The following is a 27,849-nucleotide window of genomic DNA, read 5'->3' as shown; positions in this document are numbered from 1 at the left end:
AACTTGGTCTCTAGTACCATATGATAGTTCCATGAATGTACTTGGATGCAAATGGTATTCAAATTAAAACAGAAAAGTGATGGGACTATAGAAAGGTACAAGGCAAGGCTTGTTGCCAAGGCTTTTCATCAAATGGAAGGCATTGACTATGATGAGACCGTTAGCCCTGTTGTAAAGGCAAACACCATTAGAATTGTATATCTATTGCTGTCATAAGGTCCTGGTCTATCAAGCAGTTAGATGTCTCAAATGCTTTCCTTCATGGGACATTAACTGAATCAGTTTATATGATTCAGCCACCTGGTTTTGTTGAAAAGGGTAAAGAAAAGCATGTGTGTTCATTGCATAAGGCTCTATATGGACTCAAACAGGCTCCTAGGGCTTGGTATACAAAATTTGCCTCTTTTCTATATGATTATGGGTTTCAGAAAAGTAGGTCTGATCAATCAATGTTTGTTCTTTATTCTAAAGAAGACACCATGATACTACTTCTATATGTTGATGACATAATCCTCACAGGAAGCTCACAGTCTATGATGTCTACTCTGATCTCAGACTTGAGTACAACATTTAAGATGAAGGATTTAGGTATCTTATCCTATTTCTTGGGTATTGAGGTTACTTATGATAACCCAGTAATCATATGATTCTTTTTCAGACTAAGTATACCTTAGAACTGTTGAGTAAGGCAAATCTTTTGGATTCTAAACCATCAAAGACTCCAGTAACAAGTGGTTAAAGGGTTTCTATCAATGATGGTGTCTTGCTTTCAAATCCTACAGAATATAGAAGCCTTGTTGGGGCTTTACAGTATCTCACACTTACAAGGCCACATATTTCCTTTGCTGTTAACTACACAACTCAATTTATGCATAAGCCAACTTCATCACATCTGATGATTGTCAAGAAAATATTGAGGTATCTTAAGGGGTCTATAGGGTCTGGTATTCGTATTATTTCCTGTGATCTTACTAACATTTCTGCATATTCAGACTCTGATTGGGCTGGATGCCCAGACTCTCGCAAATCCACTGGGGGTTTTTGTATATTTCTAGGGTCGAACTTAGTCTCTTGGAGTTCCAAGAAACAAGCTACAGTAGCAAAGTCATCGACAGAGGCTGAATATAAAGCATTATCTACTATGGCAACAGAGGTTATTTGGATCTCATACCTGTTGAACGAACTCCATTGCTATGTAAGAAAACCCTTTACTCTATTTTGTGATAATATCAGTGCTAAGTATCTTGCTTCAAATCCGATTTTCCATGCAAGGACGAAACATATTGAAGTGGATTTCCACTATGTTCGAGATTTGGTCTCGAATGGATCTGTTACCATTCTTCATATTCCCACACAAGAACAACTCGTAGATATATTCACGAAGGGTTTGTCTCTCGATCTCTTTCAGACTCTTCGCAGCAAACTGATGTTTCATCGCCTCTCTTCATCATCGGTTTGAGGGGGGCTGAGAGAACCAGAGAAGAACTAGGGTTTTACATTTCGAAGAGTAAAGAAGAATTAGGGATTCCAAAGTCTTATATGGTCAATCTCAGTCAATGGTCAAGATGGAGTCAACGAATGCAACCCATTGCAGCCCAGCTCAGTCAAGTCTCAGTTGTGATAAGAGCACTCCCCAACTGTTCAAGAAAAGTTAGTTTAAGTTAGTTAAACAAACTAACTTTTCTGTTTTCTGTTTTAGTAACAAACTCTTGTTTACTTTCCTTTCTCTCTATCTCTATAAATACAAAGTTGTAAGACAATAAAAATATAATTGGAAATAAAATTCTAAGAGTTCATTGAAAACTTACATTGTAAATGGAGATTTGATCAGATAGGGAATACTTGCAAAGACACTCGAAAGCTCAAGTCAGTTCAGCACGCATGTCACAAATCAATAAATTGTAAAGATTTGGTTCAAATCAGATTTGATTGGATTATATCCCGTTCTTTAGGGGTGAGCAATGGTCGGGCAAACTAACCAGAAGATGATTAGCAAAGATGGTGAACAAATTAGAAGAAAGATATGATTGATTTTGAATATTTATGTACGATATTCTTATACTTCAATGGAATTTAATAAACTTAATGTCGCGAAACAAATTTCATTAACTTTCCTAACTCATGGAATCAATTTGTTGGACTACTTTTTTGAAGTTTTGTAATTTACTACTTTACTAATTTGTTTTTCGGTCGAACGTTAGAGGATCTGAGTGAAATTTGAAACGATCGAAGATTAATTTTTTCTCAAGTGTGATGTAATTTCATTATCAGTTGAAATTGGACTCACATCCGGAGGCACTGCCCTGGCTATCCCAAATTAGGTTACGTAACAAATTCTTTACAAAAACTCACATATCTTGCTTCTAATATTTTTGTTGTTCTCAAACCTCCATTTTTCTTTTTCGAAAATGACTGAATCTAGCCGTTTCGCAAATCTAAGCTACTGCAATTCTTGGTGATTTTGTGAGATAACAGTTATGAAGCTCTTGCTGCTGTTTTCATTGAAGCCTCTGGAGTGCTCCTGAAGGAACTTTCTTTAAATAATGTTAAGAAGGTACGCCGTTGACATGGACATTTTGCTAACAACCATCTCAAATGGGACACTCTACATGAACTTTCTTTAAGTGTCTTCCTGAGGATCTTTAAGTGTCACCTCAGCTATTTAATGTAATATTTGATGTCCAGGGTGTTTACATTGGAGAAGGTTATTTATTTCTGTAGGAAAGAGACAATTTAGAGATCCACTTTTGACACTTGACACCTAGGATATTTAGAGTTTTTCTCGAGTCTCCTATTGGAGATCCTATGGTTTTGTGCTTAAATTGTATGCGAGTCATTTATGTGATCAACGTTGAGTTTTGTGTGAACTAGGGTTTCCTAGGTCTGAACAATTTCACTTTTTTACATGATTCGACAATTTGACTGGCTGGCTCGGCCGGGTGAATGATTTAGGTATATTGAGATCGTTATATGGCCTTTTTAGATGAATTATAGCATCTGCTAAGGTCTCTCAATTATACTTGCTATGGATGCACACCGAGCAAGTTAACTGGACAACTTTGTGTACATTCTTTTTGATAAGTCTGGTATTCGTGCTTGGGTCTGTGCATTCTTTTGGATCCCCTGGGTCTAGGGATTGTGGTGGTTTTACTACTTAAAAAATGAGTGATGGGTGGATCTGTTACAGGTTGGAAGTCACATGCCCATGTCGCTACCCAAACGTTGCTCAAATAAACTTGTGAGCTTGGATCTGTCTTGGTGCCGGAATTTGACAGACGAAGCATTAGGTTTAATTGTTGATAGCTACTTGTCACTAAAGATCCTCAAGCTATTTGGATGCACTCAGGTGTGTTATCCTATTCAAAAAATTCACTCGTAAATACATATATGACTCTGTACTGATATCTTATCCCAGATTACAACTATGACTATAGATTGAACTTGAGTCTGATTCTGGACTGTATGAACGTTCATGGTATTGAGGAAACTCAATTACACCAATTGTCCTTGCTCTCTTCTGATTCTTTCTCCCCTTAACATCCCCACGTATAAGTAGAAGAAGAAGATGAATTCTTGCTGTTTTGTGCAGAAAAACAAACAATTTCTAACTGATATTTTGTGTGATTCAGCGAACCAGATCGTAGTATGTGTATTAATGAATCTACTGTTATAGAAATGAAGCAGCGTCTCTTTTACATGTCATCCTCTTCCTATTACTCAGATTTTCATTTTCTTAATTTTCAAAAGCTCTTGGGTTGGGTAATGGTCTGATTAGTTATTCATAAAAACCATACTAAGTTATTTGAGAAAAGGGTTTGCATTACAAAACCATGGATGAGAAGAAGTAGGCCTTGTTTGTCTAGTGAAGTGGTTTAGAACCAATGATTTCGAAAGGGGCGAGTTTGTGACATCTTAAGCAATTTTGCTTGATTAACTTCTTCAAGTTGATACTGTCATTTAAGATTTTTTGAATAACAAACACAGAAGAATGTAGGTTTACTTGTTTGACCAGTTTATCAAGTTGATACTGTCATTTAAGATTTTTTTTTTGGGTGTGGACAGTCTCAAATTCAGGATCTTCCACAGCACGAGTTCCTTGGAAAACGAAGAAATGACCATAAACTTAAAGCTAGACTGACTGCTTCAAGATTACTCATCCATAAACCGGTTACTGGTACAACATAAATAAATGAAACCAACGGATATTGAAAAAAAAACAACAACCCCAAGAACGAAAGTTTTGGGGACGAAAGTTTTATAGGTGATCATGGACTAAGTCTTAGGCTTGAGTACTTAGATTCGAAACCCAGGACTCTACTACATAATAATACTTTTCTTCAAATCCATCTTGCATAATCCTTCAAATGAAGATGGCTTGAGATAATGCTAAAAATTGGCACCAAAACTTGACATACAAGTATACAACCATTGACAGTGGTAAATAGTAATTTACCAACCAGATACTTCTATGAAGAATGTCATGTCAAGATCATTACAAAGACAAAAACTTGTCACCTAGCTCAGAAACCTAAACAAAGATGTAACAAGTAATTTACTCAGATATTTGAAAGTTTGGTTTATGCTCTGACGATACCTTTTCTTCATAGTATTAGGATTAAAAACATAGACCAGATAAATCTACAAATTTTGTTGATAAATGTGAGTTTCTTGATGATTATCGCGATCTTGATTCGATTAAAGATCAAGCTAAAATGTCAGCATTATTGCTTTATAGATAGATTATTACAGAAGGGTTATTCGAGTTTAATGGCGAATATCATGGAGGAAGAAGCAATTGAGAAACAAAGACAAAAGACCCAAACTTCATTACTACAAGCACCAATTAAATCCACCATTAAAGTTCAACAAATTACAGTTAATTCTGAATCAAAATTAGATGGGGATTTCAGAAAACAATTTATCTCATCAAAGGGTAATTCAGAATATAATTTCAGAAATATTGAATTTCAGAAAGAGAAAGAGAAGTATTTACTTAGGACTCTTCATGGCGATACTTGCTTCCAATGGTGGAAAGAACCTGAACAAGTACCGCATAAGCAGGCAACCAATTGATGAATCTAATTATAGGGCCACTATTTTCTTGAGGTAACTTATTGATGTCATAAGCATAATATTTTTGTATGCCTAAACAGAGCGACAGATGGTTCCTTCTGACTCGTCCACTTCGCTACCAAAAGTATGGAAACAGCTGAACCAACAGCTGCGTAATCGATCACTCATTGATTAAACACTACCATGCTTGTACATTCATACCTCTGTATGAAAAATCATCCACTTCTCCAAGGGAGTTTCGTTCACTTCTCTTTTGTTGGATTCAAATATAGGGCCACAATTTTCTTGAGGTAATTTATTGATGTCATAGCGTGCTTGTATATTCATAGCCTTCTCTGTAGCAAAAATCTTCCACTTATCCAAGGGAGTTTCATTCAACTTTCCGATTGTTTTTTTTTTTGGAAGTCGACTACGATCAACGTTAGTCGTTACATTTTGGCATTGATACATCAAAGATGTGATAAGCTCAATAACTGAAAGAGTTATGGACTAGGTATATTGAATCTAGTTGTCTACACCCTAGTTCTACTATTACTTAATGACCCCACAAGAATGAGAACTAGTCCATAACTGAAAGAGTTATGGACTAGTCTAACATTCAGCAGTCTGAAAATCCAAATATTCGAACGGCTAAGATTGTTCAAGTACTAAATCTTGTTCTATTGTCGTTCCTCTTAGGCATTAAATCGTAAACTATAGACCGTTTGATCTTAGACTAGTCGTGTTTGTGAGGAAGAGATACAATACAAGACAACCATATCAAACTTTCTAGCTTCATATGAAAAAAGAAATTCATTTAGCATTCAAACTAAGTTTTCGCCAATTGCGCATACTTGTTCTTCATTTTCTCATCAAATTCCTTGTTTTTAACTTGAGCAATTTTAGCAGCATTAGCAATTGATACCTCCTGAACCCTAGCCATATTTCTACTTCTCTTCTTCTCTATCATTTCTCTTTCAGCTTCCAATCCTTCATACTCCCTAACCCAACAATTATGAACAGCACAACTTAATACCAACACAGCAAATTGCATCATAAACATACCCATTAAAGCCCCACACTCAATTCTTACCAAAACCATGGCTTCTCTAGGATCTCTCGGCGATTTCAACCGTTTGAATGTGAAATAGCTATACTGACCTCATGAATCCACAGGTACGAGTATAGATGGGCCGATGGAGTACAAATAAAGAAACCAATAGAGGTTTCTGCACCAAAATATGTGGAATATTTGGAAGCAGAGCCTCAAGAGGGTTCTGAAGTGGAAACAGAGACTTCTATTGGTGATGAATCGATCCTGATATTCTTGAAGCGGCTGCTGCTCTTCTTCTTTTTGAGGAGAGGATGAACGACGAAAAGAAACAGGTGCGAAGGAGGAAGAGTCAAAGAAGATTGCTCTAAAAGAAAGAGTCAGGCGGTAGGCTTTGTCGAGAAACTACTGGAGAGAACGCGATAAACGTCGTACAAGAGAATCTGTTATTAGAATGTCTAGTTTCCAATCGAAAAATCAGCCTGTTGCCATTGCTCCTATAGAAGTTGAAAATTTACCTGGTCCATTTTCTACTGCATTGAAGATTATCGAAGATCGATCAATGAATCTTGCAGAACCTATTATTAAATGGAGACCCACGGCAAACCCGGGTGAGAAACGCTTTAGGCCTATAGTTCCTTCATTGCAAGATATGTTTTTTAGTGTTCTAGCTAAGAATATCGAAGCAATCGTTTCACTGGAATATGTCCCGGACGTATTATTTTATTTTTTTTTGAATAAGGTGATTCAATTAAGAGGAAGAGGAAAAGGAATGTACAAGCCTAAAAGACGAAAACGATGACAGGGGAGGCAAAGCCCACAAGCCGACGCCCCAAAAGAAAAAAAAAAGAAAAAGAAAAAGAAAAACAAGAAACACGACCCGACAATAGCGAGATTACATCGATGAAATAAAAGCCCCCCCAATTCCCCACTATGTCCGAAAACGATCTATATGTCCCGGACGTATTGAGGCACAAATTAACTAACATCTTGTGTGAATCTTGAACGATGAATATCGTTTTATGGAACTCCTTGATAGTGGATCTCCAACGGAGATACGTGTAAAGGATTGTTTGTGGCTTACAGAGGAGAAGTTAACCTAAATTCTGGAAGGGTGTGATACTATGAACACTCCCCAAATTCATTTTAATAGTTCAAGATACATTTAAAAATTGAATTTTAGCGACCCCACAAACACAGGGACGGGTTCTTTGCATTCTATAATGCAAAGAAGTACCCAGTACCCCAACGACGTCACGGAAAATTTGAAATTTAGGGCCATTTTGAATTAGTTTTGTGATCTACGTTGGTCATTCTTTGCAAAGATATTTGTGATCTGAAAGTTTTCATCTTTCATAATTAGGTGCTCCAACTCGATCTATGTGGACGATGTGTGTCTGATTATCTATTACAAGATACATTAGCTCAGTCACCATATAGATTTCTTGCGTTATCATCTATATCTCTGAGGGGTACTTGTCGGCTTACAGATATTGGTCTGAAGAAACTTGTTGCTGCAGCACCTTCACTACGTTCTATAAGTCTACGACAGTGCTCCCTACTAACCTCTATTGGTATAGACACATTTGCGGAATCTCTTGGGTCGATGGTCAGAGAATTGTAATTAGATGAGTCTCAAAACATCGATATGATGCTGATTCTCCCTGCTCTGAAAAAGTTTGAAAGGCTGGAGATTTTATCATTGTCAGACAACCTAGCTGTTTGTGATAATTTTGTTAATCCTGTTAGTGTACGTGGGCCAATGTTGAAGGAGCTATTTTCGCCAATTGTAGGTATGTCCACTTTGTTCCTTCGATTTCCCTTTCCTTGTTTTACAGAACTTATAGTTATATGAAGTATCATTTTATCATGTTTTAATTATTGTGGTGCTTTTGGGCAGGGGATTGACAATTTCAGAAAATTGTCCTGGAATACGTGCCGACGATCTTTGTAACTTGAACAATTTGACTGGTGCTTCTTTAGCATACCTTGCAAATGGATGCCGCTCAATTCAAATCCTCAAACTTCAGAGAAACAATTTCAGGTTTGGAGCATCTTTTGTGTAATATACACATAAATGCAGTTTGCTTCGATATTGTGCTTGGCCCACTCTTTTTTTGTTCACGTTATTGAGTATTGTACATGTGCCATTTTGTTATCGTTTCCGTGGTGATCCAATCGTATCGATTTTCCTGAGTAACAGTGATGAGGTTGTTGCTGCATTCATTGAAGCCTGTGGAAAACACCTCACAGAACTTTCGTTAACATGAATATTTGTGTGATCAACGTTGAGTTTTGAGTGGACTAGGCTCTCCGCTCTCCTAGGTCTGCATAACTTCACCTTTTTACTGGCTGGCTCAGCCTGGTGAATGATTTGGGTGAGATCATTACATGGACTTTCAGATGAATTACAGTATACTCTAATGGCGTATCAATTATACTCGGTCTCCTCAGTTTAGGGGTTGGGGTGGATCTGTTACCAGGTTGGAAGCCACACGGCCATGTCGCTAGCCAAATGTTGCTCAAATTAACTGGTGAGGTTGGATCTGTCTTGGTGCCGAAATTTGACAGACACTGCATTAGGATTAATTGTTGATAACTGCTAGTCACTGAAGATTCTCAAGTTGTTTTGGATCTCGGAGAGGAGCAAACAATTTATATCCATTCGGTAAGTTAGCCTTTCTTAAACTTCAAGAAGTTAACGCCTCCAACGAATGAACAACTCTCTTTCTAACAAGTAGGCGGAAAGCCATTGGAACACCTTGACTTAACAAGTAAAGTAATTAAAACTCTCAACAGTGTTACCAGTTCTGGCGCAACTCTAAGCAAAACGTATCTAGTTGATGTTCTAAAGCAATATAGCTGGGAGATATCCGAAAACCCTCAAAGTCCTAAGTTCTCCTGGGTTCAGTAACATATCTTTCCATATTGCCTAAAAAGAAACATAAACGACCATCAAGACCCATCATACTATCAATCTAGGTCACAATATCTATCAGGTCTCTAAAACTGTTGAAAATGTAAAATAACCTGTCAATCTATCAACCAAGCGGAAACCTAAACAAGAGTATCAGTTAGGAGGCATTCATTGTAAGTAAGCTCAATGACATCAAGTCTGATATATCGAATGGACATGTAGTGGTACTAACAAATCAAATTGTAAGCTGAAGTGAATGAACGAATGAGATTGAACAACAAATAAGAGATTTTTTATTGAAATTGCTGCAGTGAATTACACTATATTAACAAACTCAAAAAAAAAAAAAAAAAACACTATAGGTCTATCCTCTTCATCAAATGGTCATCGAATATCAAAGAAGAATGAACAACGTTGGTCAATATCCTTTCGTCAAATATCACAAAATAATGAACAACGTCAGTCAATCGCCTTCCTGAAAAAACCTCTGAATATTACGAAGTTGTCATTTAAAAATCACGAAGTATTGAAGCCAGTTGTTGCCCTTCTTCATCTGCGTCAAAAATGTTACCAATATCGGGTAAATCATCTTCCAGTGACCAATGAAAATCATCTTCTTTCTGTAAGAAGGAAAAATCATCTTTCTCTTTTGTAAACTGAAAATCATCTTCATTTGCTAAGAAGGAAAAATCTTCTTCATTTGCTAAGAAGGAAAAATCTTCTTCTGTTAAGAACGGCGGATGGTCTTCTTCTTCCATTTCGGTAACAGTAAAAGTAGTAGCAGTTGAGGCAGACGAAGCGGCAGGAATATCAAAACTAGAAGCAGCAATGGCAGTAGAACATTTGATCGCTTCGGCTGCCATATATGAAGAAGATGATAATGAAGTAACAGCAGCAACAGTAGGAGTATCAGAACATGAAAAATCATCTTTCTCTTTTGTAAACTGAAAATCATCTTCATTTGCTAAGAATGCAAGATCTTCTTCTGTTAAGAACAGCGAATGGTCTTCTTCTTCCATTTCGGTAACAGTGAAAGCAGTAGCAGTTGAGGCAGACGATGCTGCAGGATTATCAAAACTAGTAACAGCAGTGGCAGTAGAACTAATGGCTTCGGCTGCCATATATGAAGATGATATTGAAGTAACAGCAGCAACAGTAGGAGTATCAGAACATGAACTAGCTCCGGCTGTCATAAACGAAGATGACGAGGTGAGTTCCTCAATCCTTTTCCTGACATTCTGCTTCAAACCCATCAATACATTTCTCAAGTTCGATAATTTCTCATAATTGAGTTTGTCTGTATCAATTTGATCCCACCAAAACCCACCATCATCACTGACCTTCCTCCTTTTATGAGCATGTTCGATTCTCTCCTCTTTCTCTTCTTCTACTTGAACTCCATCCATGTACCGATTAATAACAGAATCGACAGAGGAATGACCGAATGTAAACACGTTACCAGCCTGAGAGAATGCAATCACGGCAATTTCCGAATTACATTCCACGCATGTGTCTGCTGCTTTCTTAAACAGACCTTGACGCCTTTTTGTAAATGTGATTTTCCTCTTGGTCTCATCCTCTATTTTTTCTATCATTATCTTCTTCTTCCCCATCTTTTATTTTTCAGAATTAACTTTTCACTCTGCACCAAAATATAATCAAGAAATACAGATTTCTTAATAAAGATTTAATCAAGAAATAAAGATTTCTCAATAAGATTTGATATTTCTAATAATATTTCATCTAAAGATAGGTAATCTTTACAATTGAACGAAACCCCTCTAACAAATACATAGTACCCACTGAGATGAAACCCTAAAAAGTACAATTACACTCCAAAACCCTGAAACCCTAAAACCCTAAAACAAAGATTAGAAATGGAAACAAGAAAGAAGACAGATTGGGGAAATAGGGGTTTCAAGAAGTTCGTGAGAAGGAAAGTGTCAAAGAGAGAGAAATGGCAATACCTGTGTTTAGATGAGAAATTTCTAGCAATGAAACAGAGGGAAAGCAGAAACTTTTTCTTGATTGATCCTCAATAAATGGATCAGTTGATTCAAGAATTCCAGATAAGAGGAATTAGTAAAACCCTAAACCAATCTATTCAAGAAAGATTGATACACGTAAAGGGTTTTTCCAGATGTTCTTGAATAGTTTTTGATGTAATTAGTTTCAGAGGGAGAGAGAGAAGCGAGTAGAAAGAAAAAGCCCTAGAATAGAAATTAGAAAGTGGGATTTCAGGTATGAGTGGGAAAAAAATGGAGGAGGGAAAGAATAAACTTGTTCTTGATTAATCTTCAATAAATGGATCAGTTGATTCAAGAATTCCAGATAAGAGGAATTACTAAAACCCTAAATCAATAATCATTCAAGAAAGAAAAACAAAGAAAGATGTTCTTGAATAGGGTTTTGTGGTAGATGTTCTTGAATAGGTTTTGATGCGCTATTTTCAGACAGAGAGAGAGAGAGAGAGAGAGAGTAGTGAGTAGAAAGAAAAAGCCCTAGAAATTAGGAAGTGGGATTTCAGGTATGAGTAGGAAAAGGAAAGATCTGAATATATAGTTATGAAAGAAAGCGTGGTAACTTATCGCACCGTTGGATCGACTAAATATCCACCGTCCATTCAAATTGAAATTGTAAGTGACCGTTCAAAACATGGCGGGAAAATCTTCTTATAGAATCCGGAATAGAATGGCTAGTCGGCTTATATGAATACTCATGAACTGAAGCAAAATTAAACCATTAAGGATTAGAAACTAATGGTTATATTGTTTTTCCTACGTATTTTAATGGAATACATATTAAATGTTTTATCAATTCATTTCATAAATGAAAAACCACTTAAATAGTGTTTAGATTAGTTCAATAAAAAAACAAATATTATGAGGGTACAATTATTGATGGCTCTACAATCAGTCGAATTATGTTTTATTAACAAATTTTTTGAAATTTTGATGATGTCGAAAAGTGATTTCTAATTATCAACAAGAAAATAACCTTACTTGATTGATTTCTTCCTCTTATTGTTGTAAATGGAGATTTGATCAGATAGGGAATACTTGCAAAGACACTCGAAAGCTCAAGTCAGTTCAGCACGCATGTCACAAATCAATAAATTGTAAAGATTGGGTTCAAATCAGATTCCACTGGATTATATCCCGTTCTTTAGGGGTTGGCAATGGCCGGCCAAACTAACCAGAAGATGGTGAACAAATTAGAAGAAAGATATGATTGATTTTGAATATTAATGGTCGGCGAAACTAACCAGAAGATGATTAGCAAAAATGGTGAACAAATTAGAAGAAAGATATGATTGATTTTGAATATTTATGTACGATATTCTTATACTTCAATAGAATTTAATAAACTTAATGTCGCGAAACAAATATCATTAACTTTCCCAACTCATGAAATCAATTTGCTGGACTACTTTTTTGAAGTTTTGTAATTTACTACTTTACTCATCTGTTTTTCGGTCGAACCATAAAAGATCTGAGTGAATTTGAAATGATAGAAGATTAATTTTTACTCAAGTGTGATGTAATTTCATTATCAGTTGAAATTGGACTCACATCCGGAGGCACTACTTCATCAACCATCGCTTCTATTTTGAGCGGGAACTATTTCTTCCTAATCCCAAACCTGCCCTAACAGAAAATACCTAGAACCAAACCCTAAAAGCGATTTTGATTTTAATCTTCCCTAACAAACCCTAAAAGCGAGTTGTTTTGAATCTCAACCCCTTAGAAAATTCAAGAATCTTCATGAATGATCTTCAAGGATTAAGATTTGATTCCATTCCCGTTTCTTCATCTTCTTCAACTGGATCCCCACAGGGTTCTAGTCTTGCTTCCAAATCAGATACTGTAGTTGAAGAGTACGACAATAACATGAACCTTGATGAAGTTAATTATGGTTCTGGTTCATCAAGTTTGATGTTGAGTGAAAGGGTTTTTGATCCACAGCCAGTAAATGAGAAATCTAAGAGTAAGATTGAGGTGATTGTTCTTGATTCTGATGAAAGCATGAATGAAAGCAATGGTTGATAAATAATTTACCTGGTGCATTTTCTACTGCCACGAAGATTACCAGAAATCGACCGATGAAGCTTACAGAACCTGTTATTGGAATGGTTTAGGCCCATGGTTCTTTCGCCGATGCAATTGTTTCACTAGGATATTTCCCGTGACGTATTGAAGCACAAATTAAGTGAGATCTTGTGTGATTCTCGACAAATGAACTATCGTTTTATGGAACTCCTTGATAGTGGATCTCCAACGGAGTTACGTGTGAAGGATAGTCCGTGGCTTATAGAAGAGAAGTTAACCAAAATCTTTAAAGAGTGTGACACTAGCAAGTTGATGGTAATACTACTAACACTTCTCGAAATTATTGTAGTAGTTTAAAACATTTTTGTATAGATAAAACTAGAATTGACATCCATGATCATTATATATTTAAGAATATACATATATTCTCTTGTACTAAACAGTATACATCACAATTTCAGCGACCTCGAGGATAGGATGTATTAGCATTATCCCACATTTCGCCGGGGAATTAGACTTTGAAAGTATGTAAGCCTTGGGAGAACTTTTCCTTATCAGCTGGTTTTGAAGGAAAAGTAGTAACCTTAGCCCTGGCGTGGAGGGGGAGTGCCGAGTGACTCCAGCCCAGGCGTAGCGGGGATGCATCAGCATTATCCCAGATCACCTGGCATTAGAATTCACAAATGACTGAATCCAGCCGTTTCGCAAATCTGAGCTACTGCAATTCTTGGTGATTTTTGTGAGCTCCTGAAGGGACTTTCTCTAAATAATGTTAAGAAGGTACGCCATTGACATGGACATTTTGCTAACAACCATCTCAAATGGGACACTCTATACTTAAAGTGTCACCTATTTAATGTAATATTTGACGTTCAGGGTGTTTACATTGGAGAAGGTTATTTATTAATCTCTAGGAAAGAGACAATTTAGAGATCCACTTTTGACACTTGACACCTAGGATACTTAGAGTTTTTCTCGAGTCTCCTATTGGAGATACTCTAAGGTTTTGTGCTTAAATTGTACGCGAATCATTTATTTGATCAACGTTGAGTTTTGTGTGAACTAGGGTCTCCTAGGTCTGCACAATTTTACTTTTTAGATGAATTATAGCATCTGCTAAGGTCTGTCGGTTATACTTGCTATGGATGCACACCGAGCAAGTTAACTGGACAAATTTGTGTAAATTCTTTTTGATAAGTCTGGTAGTCGTGCTTGGGCCTGTGAATTCTTCTGAATCCCCTGGGTCTAGAGTTGCGGTGGTTGTACTACTTAAAAAATGAGTGATGGGTGGATCTGTTACAGGTTGGAAGTCACACGGCCATGTCGCTACCCAAACGTTGCTCAAATAAACTTGTGAGCTTGGATCTGTCTTGGTGCCAGAATTTGACAGACGAAGCATTAGGTTTAATTGTTGATAGCTACTTGTCACTAAAGATCCTCAAGCTATTTGGATGCACTCAGGTGTGTTATCCTATTCAAAAAATTCACTCGTAAATACATATATGACTCTTTACTGATATCTTATCCCAGATTATAACTATGTCTATAGATTGAACTCGAGTCTGATTCTGTTACGTATGAACGTTCATGGTATTGAGGAAACTCAATTACACCAATTGCCCTTGCTCTGATTCTTTCTCCCCTTAACATCCCCACGTATAAGTAGAAGAAGAAGATGAATTCTTGCTGTTTTGTGCAGAAAAACAAACAATTTCTAACTGATATTTTGTGTGATTCAGCGAACCAGATCGTAATATGTGTATTAATGAATCTACTGTTATAGAAATGAAGCAGCGTCTCTTTTACATGTCATCCTCTTCCTATTACTCAGATTTTCATTTTCTTAATTTTCAAAAGCTCTTGGGTTGGGTAATGGTCTGATTAGTTATTCATAAAAACCATATTAAGTTATTTGAGAAAGGGGTTCGCATTACAAAACCATGGATGAGAAGAAGTAGGCCTTGTTTGTCTAGTGAAGTGGTTTAGAACCAATGATTCCGAAAGGGGCGAGTTTGTGACTTCTTAAGCAATTTTGCTTGATTAACTTCGTCGCTTTTGGTTCACTTATTATATGTTATATTTTTTGAAGGCCTGAAAATTCTCACGAAGCAATAAGGATACGAAAATGTCCCAGCTACCAAAAAAATTGCCGTGAATTTCAAATCAGACGGTCGGATTCACACCACTTTCTCTCTATTGACGAAACAGGGTAGTTGTGAGTCGTTAGATCGTGATTCATGCCGAGTTTACACAACTTTTTCCAATAAGGTTATTTTTAATAACAAACATATACATACTATTATTTAGGACACTCCATACCAGATTATCAAAATCCCTAATATGCTAAGTAGTGATCTCAAAAAAAAAAAAATCAAAAAAAAAAAAAGCTAAGTAGTGGAAAAGTTAAGGCCAACCCATGATGACCCCACAAGAAAGAGAACTACATGATATGGACTAGTCTAAGATTCAACAGTCTGAAAATCCAATATTCGACCGCTAAGATTGTTCAAGTACTAAATATTGTTCTTCTCTCGATCCTCTTAGCCATTGAATCCTTAACAATAGACCGCCAGATCTTAGACTAGTCGAGTTTGTGAGGAAGAGATACAATACAAGACAACCATATCAAACCTTCTAGCTTCATATGGAGAAGAAATTCATTTAGCATTCATAATCAGTTTTCGCCAATTGCCCATACTTGTTCTTAATTTTCTCATCAAATTCCTTGTTTTTAACTTGAGCAATTTTAGCAGCATTAGCAATTGATTCCTCCTGAACCCTAGCCATATTTCTACTTCTCTTCTTCTCTATCATTTCTCTTTCAGCTTCCAATCCTTCATACTCCCTAACCCAACAATTATGAACAGCACAACTTAATACCAACACAGCAAATTGCATCATAAACATACCCATTAAAGCCCCACACTCAATTCTTACCAAAACCATGGCTTCTCTAGGATCTCTCGGCGATTTCAACGATTTAAGACTAGATTTTTCTTTTGTAAATAAAGCTAAAATGTTGAAAATGTAAAATAACCTGTCAATCTATCAACCAAGCGGAAACCTAAACAAGAGTATCAGTTAGGAGGCATTGATTGTAAGTAAGCTCAATGACATCAAGTCTGATATTTCGAATCGACATGGAGTGGTACTAACAAATCAAATTGTAAGCTGAAGTGAATGAACGAATGAGATTGAATAAGAGATTTTTAATTGAAATTGCTGCAGTGAATTACACTATATTAACAAACTCAAAAAAAAAAAAAAAAAAAAACACTATAGGTCTATCCTCTTCATCAAATGGTCATCGAATATCAAAGAAGAATGAACAACGTTGGTCAATATCCTTTCGTCAAATATCACAAAATAATGAACAACGTCAGTCAATCGCCTTCCTGAAAAAACCTCTGAATATTACGAAGTTGTCATTTAAAAATCACGAAGTATTGAAGCCAGTTGTTGCCCTTCTTCATCTGCGTCAAAAATGTTACTAATATCGGATAAATCATCTTCCAGTGACCAATGAAAATCATCTTCTTTCTGTAAGAAGGAAAAATCATCTTTCTCTTTTGTAAACTGAAAATCATCTTCATTTGCTAAGAAGGAAAAATCTTCTTCATTTGCTAAGAAGGAAAAATCTTCTTCTGTTAAGAACGGCGGATGGTCTTCTTCTTCCATTTCGGTAACAGTAAAGGTAGTAGCAGTTGAGGCAGACGAAGCGGCAGGAATATCAAAACTAGTAGCAGCAATGGCAGTAGAACATTTGATCGCTTCGGCTGCCATATATGAAGAAGATGATAATGAAGTAACAGCAGCAACAGTAGGAGTATCAGAACATGAAAAATCATCGTCATTTGCTAAGAATGCAAGATCTTCTTCTGTTAAGAACAGCGAATGGTCTTCTTCTTCCATTTCGGTAACAGTGAAAGCAGTAGCAGTTGAGGCAGACGAAGCAGCAGGATTATCAAAACTAGTAACAGCAGTGGCAGTAGAACTAATGGCTTCACCTGCCATATATGAAGAAGATGATATTGAAGTAACAGAAGCAGCAGCAGGAAAAGGATCAGAACATGAACTAGCTTTGGCTGTCATAAATGAAGACGACGAGGTGAGTTCTTCAATCCTTTTCCTGACATTCTGCTTCAAACCCATCAATACATTTCTCAAGTTCGATAATTTCTCATAATCGAGTTTGTCTGTATCAATTTGATCCCACCAAAACCCACCATCATCACTGACCTTCCTCCTTTTATGAGCATGTTCGATTCTCTCCTCTTTCTCTTCTTCTACTTGAACTCCATCCATGTACCGATTAATAACAGAATCGACAGAGGAATGACCGAATGTAAACACGTTACCAGCCTGGGAGAATGCAATCACGGCAATTTCCGAATTACATTCCACACATGTGTCTGCTGCTTTCTTAAACAGACCTTGACGCCTTTTTGTAAATGTGATTTTCCTCTTGGTCTCATCCTGTATTTTTTCTATGTTTATCTTCTTCTTGCCCATTTTTATTTTTCAGGATTAATTTTTCACTCTGCACCAAAGATAGGTAATCTTTACAATTGAACTAAACCCCTATAACAAATACATATTACCCACTGAGATGAAACCCTAAAAAGTACAATTAAACTCCAAAACCCTGAAACCCTAAAACCCTAAAACAAAGATTAGAAATGGAAACAAGAAAGAAGACAGATTGGGGTTTCAAGAAGTTCGTGAGAAGGAAAAAAGAACCATTATTTGACTAATTTCAAAGAGAGAGAAATGGCAATACCTGTGTTTAGATGAGAAATTTCTAGCAATGAAACAGAGGGAAAGCAGAAACTTTTTCTTGATTGATCCTCAATAAATGGATCAGTTGATTCAAGAATTCCAGATAAGAGGAATTAGTAAAACCCTAAACCAATCTATTCAAGAAAGAATAACAAAGAAAGATTGATACACGTAAAGGGTTTTTCCAGATGTTCTTGAATAGGTTTTGATGTAATTAGTTTCAGAGGGAGAGAGAGAAGCGAGTAGAAAGAAAAAGCCCTAGAATAGAAATTAGAAAGTGGGATTTCAGGTATGAGTGGGAAAAAATGGAGGAGGGAAAGAATAAACTTGTTCTTGATTAATCTTCAATAAATGGATCAGTTGATTCAAGAATTCCAGATAAGAGGAATTACTAAAACCCTAAATCAATAATCGATTCAAGAAAGAAAAACAAAGAAAGATGTTCTTGAATAGGTTTTTGTGGTAGATGTTCTTGAATAGGGTTTTGTGGTAGATGTTCTTGAATAGGTTTTGATGCGCTATTTTCAGACGGAGAGAGAGAGAGAGAGAGTAGTGAGTAGAAAGAAAAAGCCCTAGAAATTAGGAAGTGGGATTTCAGGTATGAGTAGGAAAAGGAAAGATCTGAATATATAGTTATGAAAGAAAGCGTGGTAACTTATGGCACCGTTGGATCGACTAAATATCCACCGTCCATTCAAATTGAAATTGTAAGTGACCGTTCGAAACATGGCGGGAAAATCTTCTTGTGGAATCTGGAGTGAAACGACTACTATGAATACTCATAAAACGATTTAAATTGCCCAAAAAACTAAGAACTAAAACAAAATGCACTTAAACTAATGGTTATATCCTTCATCAAAAAAAAAACTAATGGTTATATTGTTGTTCCACCTATTGTAATAGATTAAAGACTAAAACTTTTACCAACTCGTTTGATATATGAAAATACACTTAAACCACGTTTAAGTCGGTTTGATAAAAAACAAATATCATGTTTTTTTACCGAAAAAAGTATTGAGATTTTGATAATGTCTGAAAGTGATTTTTAATTATCAATAGGAAAATAACCTTGACTGATTTCTTGTTGTTGTAATGTGATTTGAGACCGGGATTACTTGCGAAGACACTCCAAAGCTTAAGTCAGTTTAGTATGCATGCCAGAAATCAATAAGTAGTAAAGATTGGATTCACATCAGATTCGATCAGATTGTATCCCGTTCTCTAGGGGTGAGAAATGGTCCGCCAAACTGACCAGACCAAACACAGCCAAACCAAAACATTTCACCAAGCGCACCGAACCATTTGATTCTTCCAAACCAGATCGGTTTTCCAGCGAAAAGTATTATCCCCATTTCTGGAATTGATAGAGAGAGAGAGAGAAGAGAAGAGTAAGGAGATTTTAAGTAGTTTTTGGAGCTGATTATAGAACCCGACTTCTGGAGAAGAAATTAAACGTTGTAGGTTTTTCCTAAAAGCGTCGCACATAATGTCTGTAAATGATATGTGTACATGGCATTTGAGATCCCTTTCTTTTTGTTCTTGTTGAAAGATATTCTTGTTCTTTTTTTTTTGTTGAAAGAGATTCCTAATATATTGGTAGGTCGCGGCTTTGGGGAATAAAGAATAATCTCGTCGGCTACTATGAATACTCATGAACCGATTTTTTTTTTTTTTGAATAATATGATTGAATTAAGAAGAGGGAAAATGATGTGCATGCCCAAGGGGCAAACGGCGAAAGGGAGGCCAAGACAACAAGTCGAAAAAGAAAAAGAAAAACAAGACATGCCAAGACAACGATCTATATTTCGCCAATATAGCTCATGAACCTATTTAAATTGCCAAAAGAATAGAACTAGAGCAAAACTAAACCATTAGGATAAGAAACTAATGGTTATGTTGTTTTTTTTTCTTGTTAAAGAAACTAATGGTTATATTGTTATTCCTACATATTTTAATGGATTACATATTAAAAATTTTATTAATTCGTTTCATAAATGAAAAACCACTTAATCTGTGTTTAGATCAGTTTAATAAAAAAGCAAATATTATGAGGGTAAAATTATTGATGGCTCTACAATCAGTCGAATTATATTTTCTTAACAAATTTTTTGAAATTTTTGATGATGTCGAAAAGTGATTTCTAATTATTAACAAGAAAATAACCTTACTTGATTGATTTCTTCTTCTTGTTGTTGTAAATGGAGATTTGATCAGATAGGGAATACTTGCAAAGACACTTGAAAGCTGAAGTCAGTTCAGCACGCATGTCACAAATCAATAAATTGTAAAGATTGAGTTCAAATCAGATTCGATTGGATTATATCTCGTTCTTTAGGGGTGAGAAATGGCCGGGCAAACTAACCAGAAGATGATTAGCAAAGATGGTGAACAAATTAGAAGAAAGATATGATTGATTTTGAATATTTATGTACGATATTCTTATACTTCAATGGAATTTAATAAACTTAATGTCGTGAAACAAATATCATTAACTTTCCTAACTCGTGGAATCAATTTGTTGGACTACTTTTTTTAAGTTTTGTAATTTACTACTTTACTCATCTGTTTTTTGGTCGAACGTGTGAGAGGCGGTTTCACAAAGGATTGTGGCGGTTTCAAATTGTTGGAGGCGGTTTGTGTTCATAGGCGGTTTTCAATTGGTTTCCAATTTGAGAGGCAGTTTCTAATTTTGGTTTCCAATTGGGGTCGGCTCAATTGGGTCGGTTTTAAAAGTTCCTTATTATGGGCATTGGATATAATATATATAGGGGGTTGAGTGCTTTGTATCAACACATCAACAACAAACACAACAACTCTTCTTTAGAGAGAGCTAGAGAGAGCAAGTGAGAGAGAAATTTTGTTCATAGTTTTGAGCGGTGTTTAATTTCTCAGTCGTCGAAGATCTAGTATAGAAGGTTAATTTCTATACGGTACCATCTTAAGATGAACTTGCGGGTTGTGTGAGTCGTCTTCATCTATCCTTCAATAAAGATTTCTTGTTCGCCCGAGGACGTAGGCTTTAAAGCCGAACCTCGATAATTCTGTTCGCACATTTAATTTTGGCATAGCTTTTCGATTAATTTTCGTAATCGGATCAATTTCTAGGATATGTTCGATAGCTTCTGCGAACTTTTAGTACTAACAGAACGACAGAGGATCTGAGTAAAATTTGAAACGATCGAAGATTAATTTTTTTCTCAAGTGTGATTTTATTTCATTATCAGTTGAAATTAGACTCACATCCGGAGGCACTTGCTATCCCCAATTAGGTTACGTAACAAATTCTTTTAAAAAACTCACATATCTTGCTTCTAATATTTTTGTTGTTCTCTGACCTCCACTTTCTTTTTCGAAAAAAAAAAAAATTTTTGGGCTTTATAGTCCAAAAAACAGGTCATAATAGTAGATATAATCCTCTCTAATCCTATAAAGAGTTTTAAAACAAAAAAAAATAATATAAATGGATATCTAGTCCATTTGGTCTCATCTAGAGAGAAAACACAAATCTCTAGTATAAATATTATTTCATAATCCCTAATCTAACGTTTCTATATTTTATAACTGATTTATCTTCGAAATCTATGCATATCTTTTTTTCATATTTATCTCCCATATTTCTCTCCAATCATGTTTCTATTCAAAGTAAGGATATCTTCATTATTATCTCTCATATTTCTCTCCAATCATGTTTCTATTCAAAGTAAGGATATCTTCATTATTTTCAGTAACGGAAACTCTTTATTTGATCTCTCTAAAATCGATTTAGTTGACAAACCTCCATTAAACTCAGAAAATCTTCTTCTTCTACATTATATTGCTGTCCAAATTCATCATTTATCGTGTTTAATACTTTCGAAATCTTTATAAACACCATTGTTAATATCTAATATTTCTTCTTATAACTAAAACCCTAATTATTTCGCTCTATTATAAAACGTATCAGATTTATGATACATATCTATAAGATCTGTTTACTAATTCATTAACTTCGAATGTATGATGTTTATTTTCTCTCTCTAAAATTTTCATAACTGTTTAAGATCTTTATGTTTATTCCTTATTCAATGATTCATAACTAAAACCCTAAAATTTTAATAACTGTTTAAGATCTTTATGTTTATTCCATATTCAATCATTCATAACTAAAATCCTAAAATTTTCATAACTGTTTAAGATCTTTATGTTTATTCCTTATTCAATGATTCCTTCAAAGTTAGTATGTTATGTTTGCATCCAGTGATAATATCATATTTCTTTAGATCTATGTTTAATCTTCTATTGTTTCTGATGTTTCGTGAGATCAGATTATCAATCATCAATCGAATGTTTGATGTTTATTTTCTTTCTCTCTCTTAAAGTTTCATTTATGTTTTTGATCTTGATGTTTAATCTTTCAACTCGAGTTTGACATTATTGCAATCAATCATCATAGCAGGTATCTTTAGATTTGTAGTTTAAGCTTAATGATATTCTCATTTTTTTTCTTCAGATCTGGTTTTCAATCCGTACGGATTTATGAAACATTTGTTCTTTCGTACGGTTACTCATAACAGAATTTACAGTACATGTATTTTATCGTAAATTACCACAATTTATAGTAAATTATGGGTAATTTATAGAAACATTACCCGTGCTTTAACACCAAAACAGTACTCATTTCATTAGTAGAAATACTTCGATTTATTATCAAATCTCGTGTACTTTGCAATAAAGTATATATAATTTACGTATATCTTCATGTTCTTACCATTATGTATATAATTTACGTATAAGTGCACATAAATTGTGTATTATTTATTTACCATTACGTGTACTTTTCACCCAAAACAGTAGCCTTGATAAGTTTACCAAACTACTCAAAACCTTCAAATGTTGTCAAAATTTGACAAACATTATATATAATTTACGAAACTGTACATGTAGTTTATAATACAATATATGATTTTTTTTCTATAATGTATGTGTATTTATGTGTGTAGATTTGATATACCAGATGAAATTTCAAAAAGAATCATCAAATCAAAGTGAGTCAACGAAACTAATGGAGAGTACATGGATGGGCACCATTTTTGAACCAAAAAAGATTTTGTACTTTTTTTTTGTAACATAATGTAAAAGATGTGTAATGTAAAAAAAATTATGTGTCATGTAAAAGAAATTATGTGTAATTTATCGAACAAGACTCACATACATTTGATAAATTATGTTGTATACTTGACAAATGATGGTTTCCTCGTCATAAATAATACATAATTTACGTATTTGTTTCATAATTTGTATTCTATGTGTATTTATGTATGAGTAAAAACGAAAACATATGTTGCTTTAATGTTCCCAGAAAAATATACTATTTCCAAAACTGAAAGTTAAGTGAGAGAAAGTGATATATATGTTTTGTATATTAACCCCCGAATCAAGCTAAATTGATCCTAGAAAATATACTATTTCCAAATCTGAAAGCTAAGTGAGAGAAAATTGATTTGAATCGAAAAAAATTTACATAGTAAGAGAGAGAAAATTGATTTGATTTCCAAATCTGAAAGTTAAGTGAGAGAAAATTGATTTGAATTGAAAAAAATTTACATAGTAAGAGAGAGAAAATTGATTTGGTTTCCAAATCTGCAAAGAGAGAGAAAATTGATTTGTTTACGATTTTTGTTTTGAATTGATTTGGAAATAGATTTGCTTTCCAAAACGATTAGAAGATAGAGAAAAATCAATTTCGAATTTATACGTTAGTTGCTTTAAATCCCCTAAATCACGCCCACATTAGAAACATTCCAAATTGGAAAATTAAAAAGGGATATTTTGTAAAAGGGACAAAGTAATGTTCCAAGTGATGACTTTGGAGCACAAATTTGAATTCTTTTGAGTTAGGGCATTGACTAACTTTGACCCAATTTTTGTTAAAAACTAACTTAGAAAAGACCCTTGACGTTATCATTTATTTACGGTATTGACATTACCATCATCTCACATGGATGGAAATTAATAGCCGGCGTTATGATTTAATCTAAAACTAATTGACCCACAAAATATAGTTATCCAAAATACCCAAAATAAACTAATTGCCCAACAAAATACTCAAAAATAAACACTTTTGCCAGCTACCACGTTATTAAGTCCAACACAGGTTCATGTTCAATTGGCTTCTTAATCATCACTTTATTTATTTACTTTTTTCTTTTTATTATCAAGTAAGGATTTTTTTTTGACAAATTAGGACTAGTTCGACCCAAACATTCTAACTGTGTTTATTGATTTAATCTAGGGCTCTTAGTTTTTTGTTGTTTTATTCTAGGATTTAGTTTATTATATTTGTTTTTATATAATATTAGGATTCACCACAATCTATCATTCGATTTTTTGCTATAGTTTTGTTGTTTAATCAATTTGCATATCATAGTTGAACAAAATATTGATTTTTTTCTATGAAAAATTGACACTAACATTTATAGGTCTCCACCAACTTTGAATGGAAAGTTTATGCAAAAAAAAACTTTGGATGGAAAGTTAAGTTAAAAGTTAGTTTTTGTTATCTTTGGATGGAAAATTAAGTCAAAGTTAGTCAATGCCCCAAACTCAAAAGATTTCAATTTTATGCTCCAAACTCATCACTTGGAACATTACTTTGCCCCTTTCGCAAAATATCCCAATTAAAAATCCCGTGATTTTTGTAGGAGGGACATGGACGGTAGTTCTCTCATAAAGAATGGGTTATTATGTCCATAATGTAAAAGGACTAAATATCTATGTTTTGGGAAGATTGGATCATAAACCTTTTTTGAATATTATTTTGGTCTATATACCCACGGACCAAAAGAAAAAGATGTTTGACCCGTTTGTGGGCCTACACAAGGTGAGATGGACTTTTAGCCCAACCTTGGTTTAAGAAACTGGAATAGCCTACTGTACCTCATGAACCATCGCTTCTACTTTGAGCGGGAACTTTTTCTTCCTAATCCAAACCTCCCCTAACAGAAAATACCTAAAACCAAACCCTAAAAGCGATTTTGATTTTAATCTTCCCTAACAAACCCTAAAAGCGAGCTGTTTTGAATCTCAACCCCTTAGAAAATTCAAGAATCTTCTTCCAAATCAGATACTGTAGTTAAAAGAGTACGACAATAACATGAATCCTGATGAAGTAAATGAGGTTAATTATGGTTCTGGTTCATCAAGTTTGAGAGGGAGTGAAAGGGGTTTTGATTGAGGTGATTGTTCTTGATTCTGATGAAAGCAATGGATTAAGTGGCCATGAGACAGATGATAATAAAGAAGAAAAAAAATTGGCTGAGAAAAGTGATGAAAATGAAGTGATGGTTGATTTGGAAAAGAAGACTGTAAATAACACAACTGTTAATGGAACTGAAGAGGGTTCTAATCTGGAAACTATCCCTAAACTCTTCCGTTGGTAGGCGTCACAATCAATTGTTCCTGCTTTTGAGCTAAATTTGAAAGGATAGGGGAAGGAGAATGGCTGAACAAGAAAAACTGTGTCTGGAAGAAGAAAGTCTCCAAAATAAGGAAAAATTTGAAGTTGCCACTTCTTCTGTAGTTGATAAAGAAGTTGAAAATTTACCTGGTGCATTTTCTACTGCAAAGAAGATTACGAGAGATCGATCGATGAAGCTTACAGAACCTATTATTGAATAAAAACCCTTAGCAAACCCCGGAGAGAAACGGTTTAGGCCCATGGTTCCTTCGTTGCAGTGTGAACGATTGTTCATGGCTTACAGTGGAGAAGTTAACCAAAATCGTTGTAGAGTGTTACACTAGCAAGTTGATGGTATAAACTTCTCGAACTTATTTTAGTAGTTTAAAACATTTTTGTATAGATCAAACTATAATTGACATCATGATCTTTTAAACTCCAAAACCATTATATTTTTGAGAATGTATATATATTCTCTTGTACTAAACAGTATCGATTTTAGGGACCTCGACTCCTTGAGGATAGAAGATAGGCCTTGGGCTAACTTTTACTTATAAGCTGGTTTTGAAGGAAAAGTAGTAACCTGAGCCCTGGCATGGAGGGGGAGAGCCGAGTGACTCCAGCCCAGGCGTAATGGGTATGCATCGGCATTATCGCAGATCACCTTGGCATTCGAATTCACAAAGTAGATAATCATTGGGCAGCCGTTTCTTTGTAAGCTGGCTTTCAAGTAATTTAGATTCAACGGGCTCTAACACAGCACACAGGGATGTGTTCTTTGCATTATCAAATGCAAAGAAGTAATTATTACCCTAACTACACTAATGTGTGAAACTTGGGGATTGTGCTAGATGGTTAAAGAATCTCTTGAATCGATGGTTAGAGAATTGTATTTTGTCAAAACATTGATACGATGTTGATTCTCATCGCTCTAAAAAAGTTGGAAAGTCGGGAGATTTTTCATTGTCAGACCATCTAACTGTTTGTGATGATTGTGCTAGATGACATGGTCGTGTGATCATAGTCAATATGTATCATAAGAGAAATAGATTGATCTCAAAATTAACGATGCCTTTGTTTGCTTGATTTTGTGTCTGTAACTCTCTCATTTTCTTAATGTTAATAAGTGTTGGATATGTGCAATTATGTTTTCTCTTCTCCACTCTCCAGTGATCTAACTCATAACCATTTTGTGGGATAACAGTGATGAAGCTCTTGCTACTGCTTTCATTGAAGCCTCTGGAGTGCTCCTAAAGGAACTTTCTTTAAATAATGTTAAGAAGGTGTGATGTGACACTCTACACTCAAAGTGTCTTCCTGAGGATGTTTAAATGTTTCCTCAGCTATTTAATGTAATATTTGACGTTTAGATTGGAGAAGGTTATTTATTGGAGTATCTCTAACTGACCTCCTAGGAAATAGACCATTTAGAGATCCACTTTTGACACATGTAAAAAAGTTTTTCTCTAAGGTTTCGTGGTATAATTGCGTGTGAATCATTTGTGTGGTCAACGTTGAGTTTTGAGTGAACTAGGCTCTCCTAGGTCTGCACAATTTCACTTTTTTACATGCTTCGACAATTTGACTAGCTGGCTCGGCCTGGTGAATGACTTAGGTATATTGAGATCGTTATATGGCATTTTCAGATGAATTATAGCATCTTCTAAGGTGTGTCGATTATACTCACTCACTATTGATGCACACCGAGCAAGTTAACTGGATAAATTTGTGTACATTCTTTTTGATAAGTCTGGTATTCGTGCTTGGACGTGTGAATTCTTCTGGATCCCCTGGGTCTAGGGGTTTCGGTGGATCTGTTACAGGTTGGAAGTCACATGGCTATATCGCTTGCGAAACGTTGCTCAAATAAACTGGTGAGCTTGGATCTGTCTTGGTGCTGAAATTTGACAGACGAAACATTAGGTTTAATTGTTGATAGCTGCTTATCGCTAAAGATCTTCAAGCTATTTGGATGCACTCAGGTGTGGTTTCCTATTAAAAAAATTCACTACTTATTACAGTTAATAGCGTAAATACATATATGACTCTTTACTGATATCTTATCCCAGATTACAACTATGTTTATTGATAATCATTTGAATCCTCTCGTTTGGGTTGATGGATTGAACTTGAGTCCGAACTTATAAACGTTCATGGTGTTGAGGATACTCAATTACCACTAGTCGTCCTTGCTCTCTTGCTGCTTTATATATGCAGAAAAACAAACGATTTTCTTTCTCTGGACCTGATCTCTCCTGAATCTATTATCATCTTCTCCAACAATAAATGTATATTACAGTGTCTTTCTCATATAGCTTTCAAACTGATACTTTGTGTGATTCAGCGGACGAGATTCTAATGTGTACTAATGAATCTACTGTTATAGAAATTAAGCAACGTCTCTTTTACTTGTCATCCTCTTCCTATTACTCAGATTTTCATTTTCTTAATTCTCAAAAGCTCTTGGGTAATGGTCTGATTAGTCATTCTTAAGAACCATATTAAGAATAACTAATATCTATCAGGTCTCTAAAACAGTTGAAAACGTAAAATAACCTGTCAATC

General features: G+C 35.1%; 2 protein-coding genes and 1 pseudogene across 2 annotated transcripts; 1 reads left to right on the top strand and 2 right to left on the bottom strand.

Annotated features, from left to right (window-relative positions):
- The first annotated feature begins 6,557 nt into the window (after positions 1–6,557).
- LOC147531976 (EIN3-binding F-box protein 1-like) overlaps positions 6,558–27,849 on the top strand; it is a 37,684-nt pseudogene continuing 16,392 nt past the window's right edge.
- Positions 9,291–11,551, bottom strand: LOC147531979 (uncharacterized). The gene is made up of 2 exons (XM_086648629.1): positions 10,988–11,551; positions 9,291–10,662 (listed from the first exon to the last, which is right to left on the bottom strand). The coding sequence occupies exon 2, from the start codon at positions 10,631–10,633 to the stop codon at positions 9,530–9,532; it is 1,104 nt and encodes a 367-aa protein (XP_086504755.1). The 5' UTR covers positions 10,634–10,662; positions 10,988–11,551; the 3' UTR covers positions 9,291–9,529.
- LOC147531978 (uncharacterized) lies at positions 16,276–18,450 on the bottom strand. The gene is made up of 2 exons (XM_086648631.1): positions 17,850–18,450; positions 16,276–17,609 (listed from the first exon to the last, which is right to left on the bottom strand). The coding sequence occupies exon 2, from the start codon at positions 17,579–17,581 to the stop codon at positions 16,499–16,501; it is 1,083 nt and encodes a 360-aa protein (XP_086504757.1). The 5' UTR covers positions 17,582–17,609; positions 17,850–18,450; the 3' UTR covers positions 16,276–16,498.

Source organism: Eschscholzia californica, unplaced genomic scaffold (genome assembly GCF_041429995.1).
Source record: "Eschscholzia californica isolate CP2 unplaced genomic scaffold, dmEscCali1.0.p SCAF_6, whole genome shotgun sequence".
Lineage (NCBI taxonomy): Eukaryota > Viridiplantae > Streptophyta > Magnoliopsida > Ranunculales > Papaveraceae > Eschscholzia > Eschscholzia californica.
Note: the sequence above shows the minus strand (reverse complement) of the source record. Positions and strands in the feature narration are given on the sequence as shown.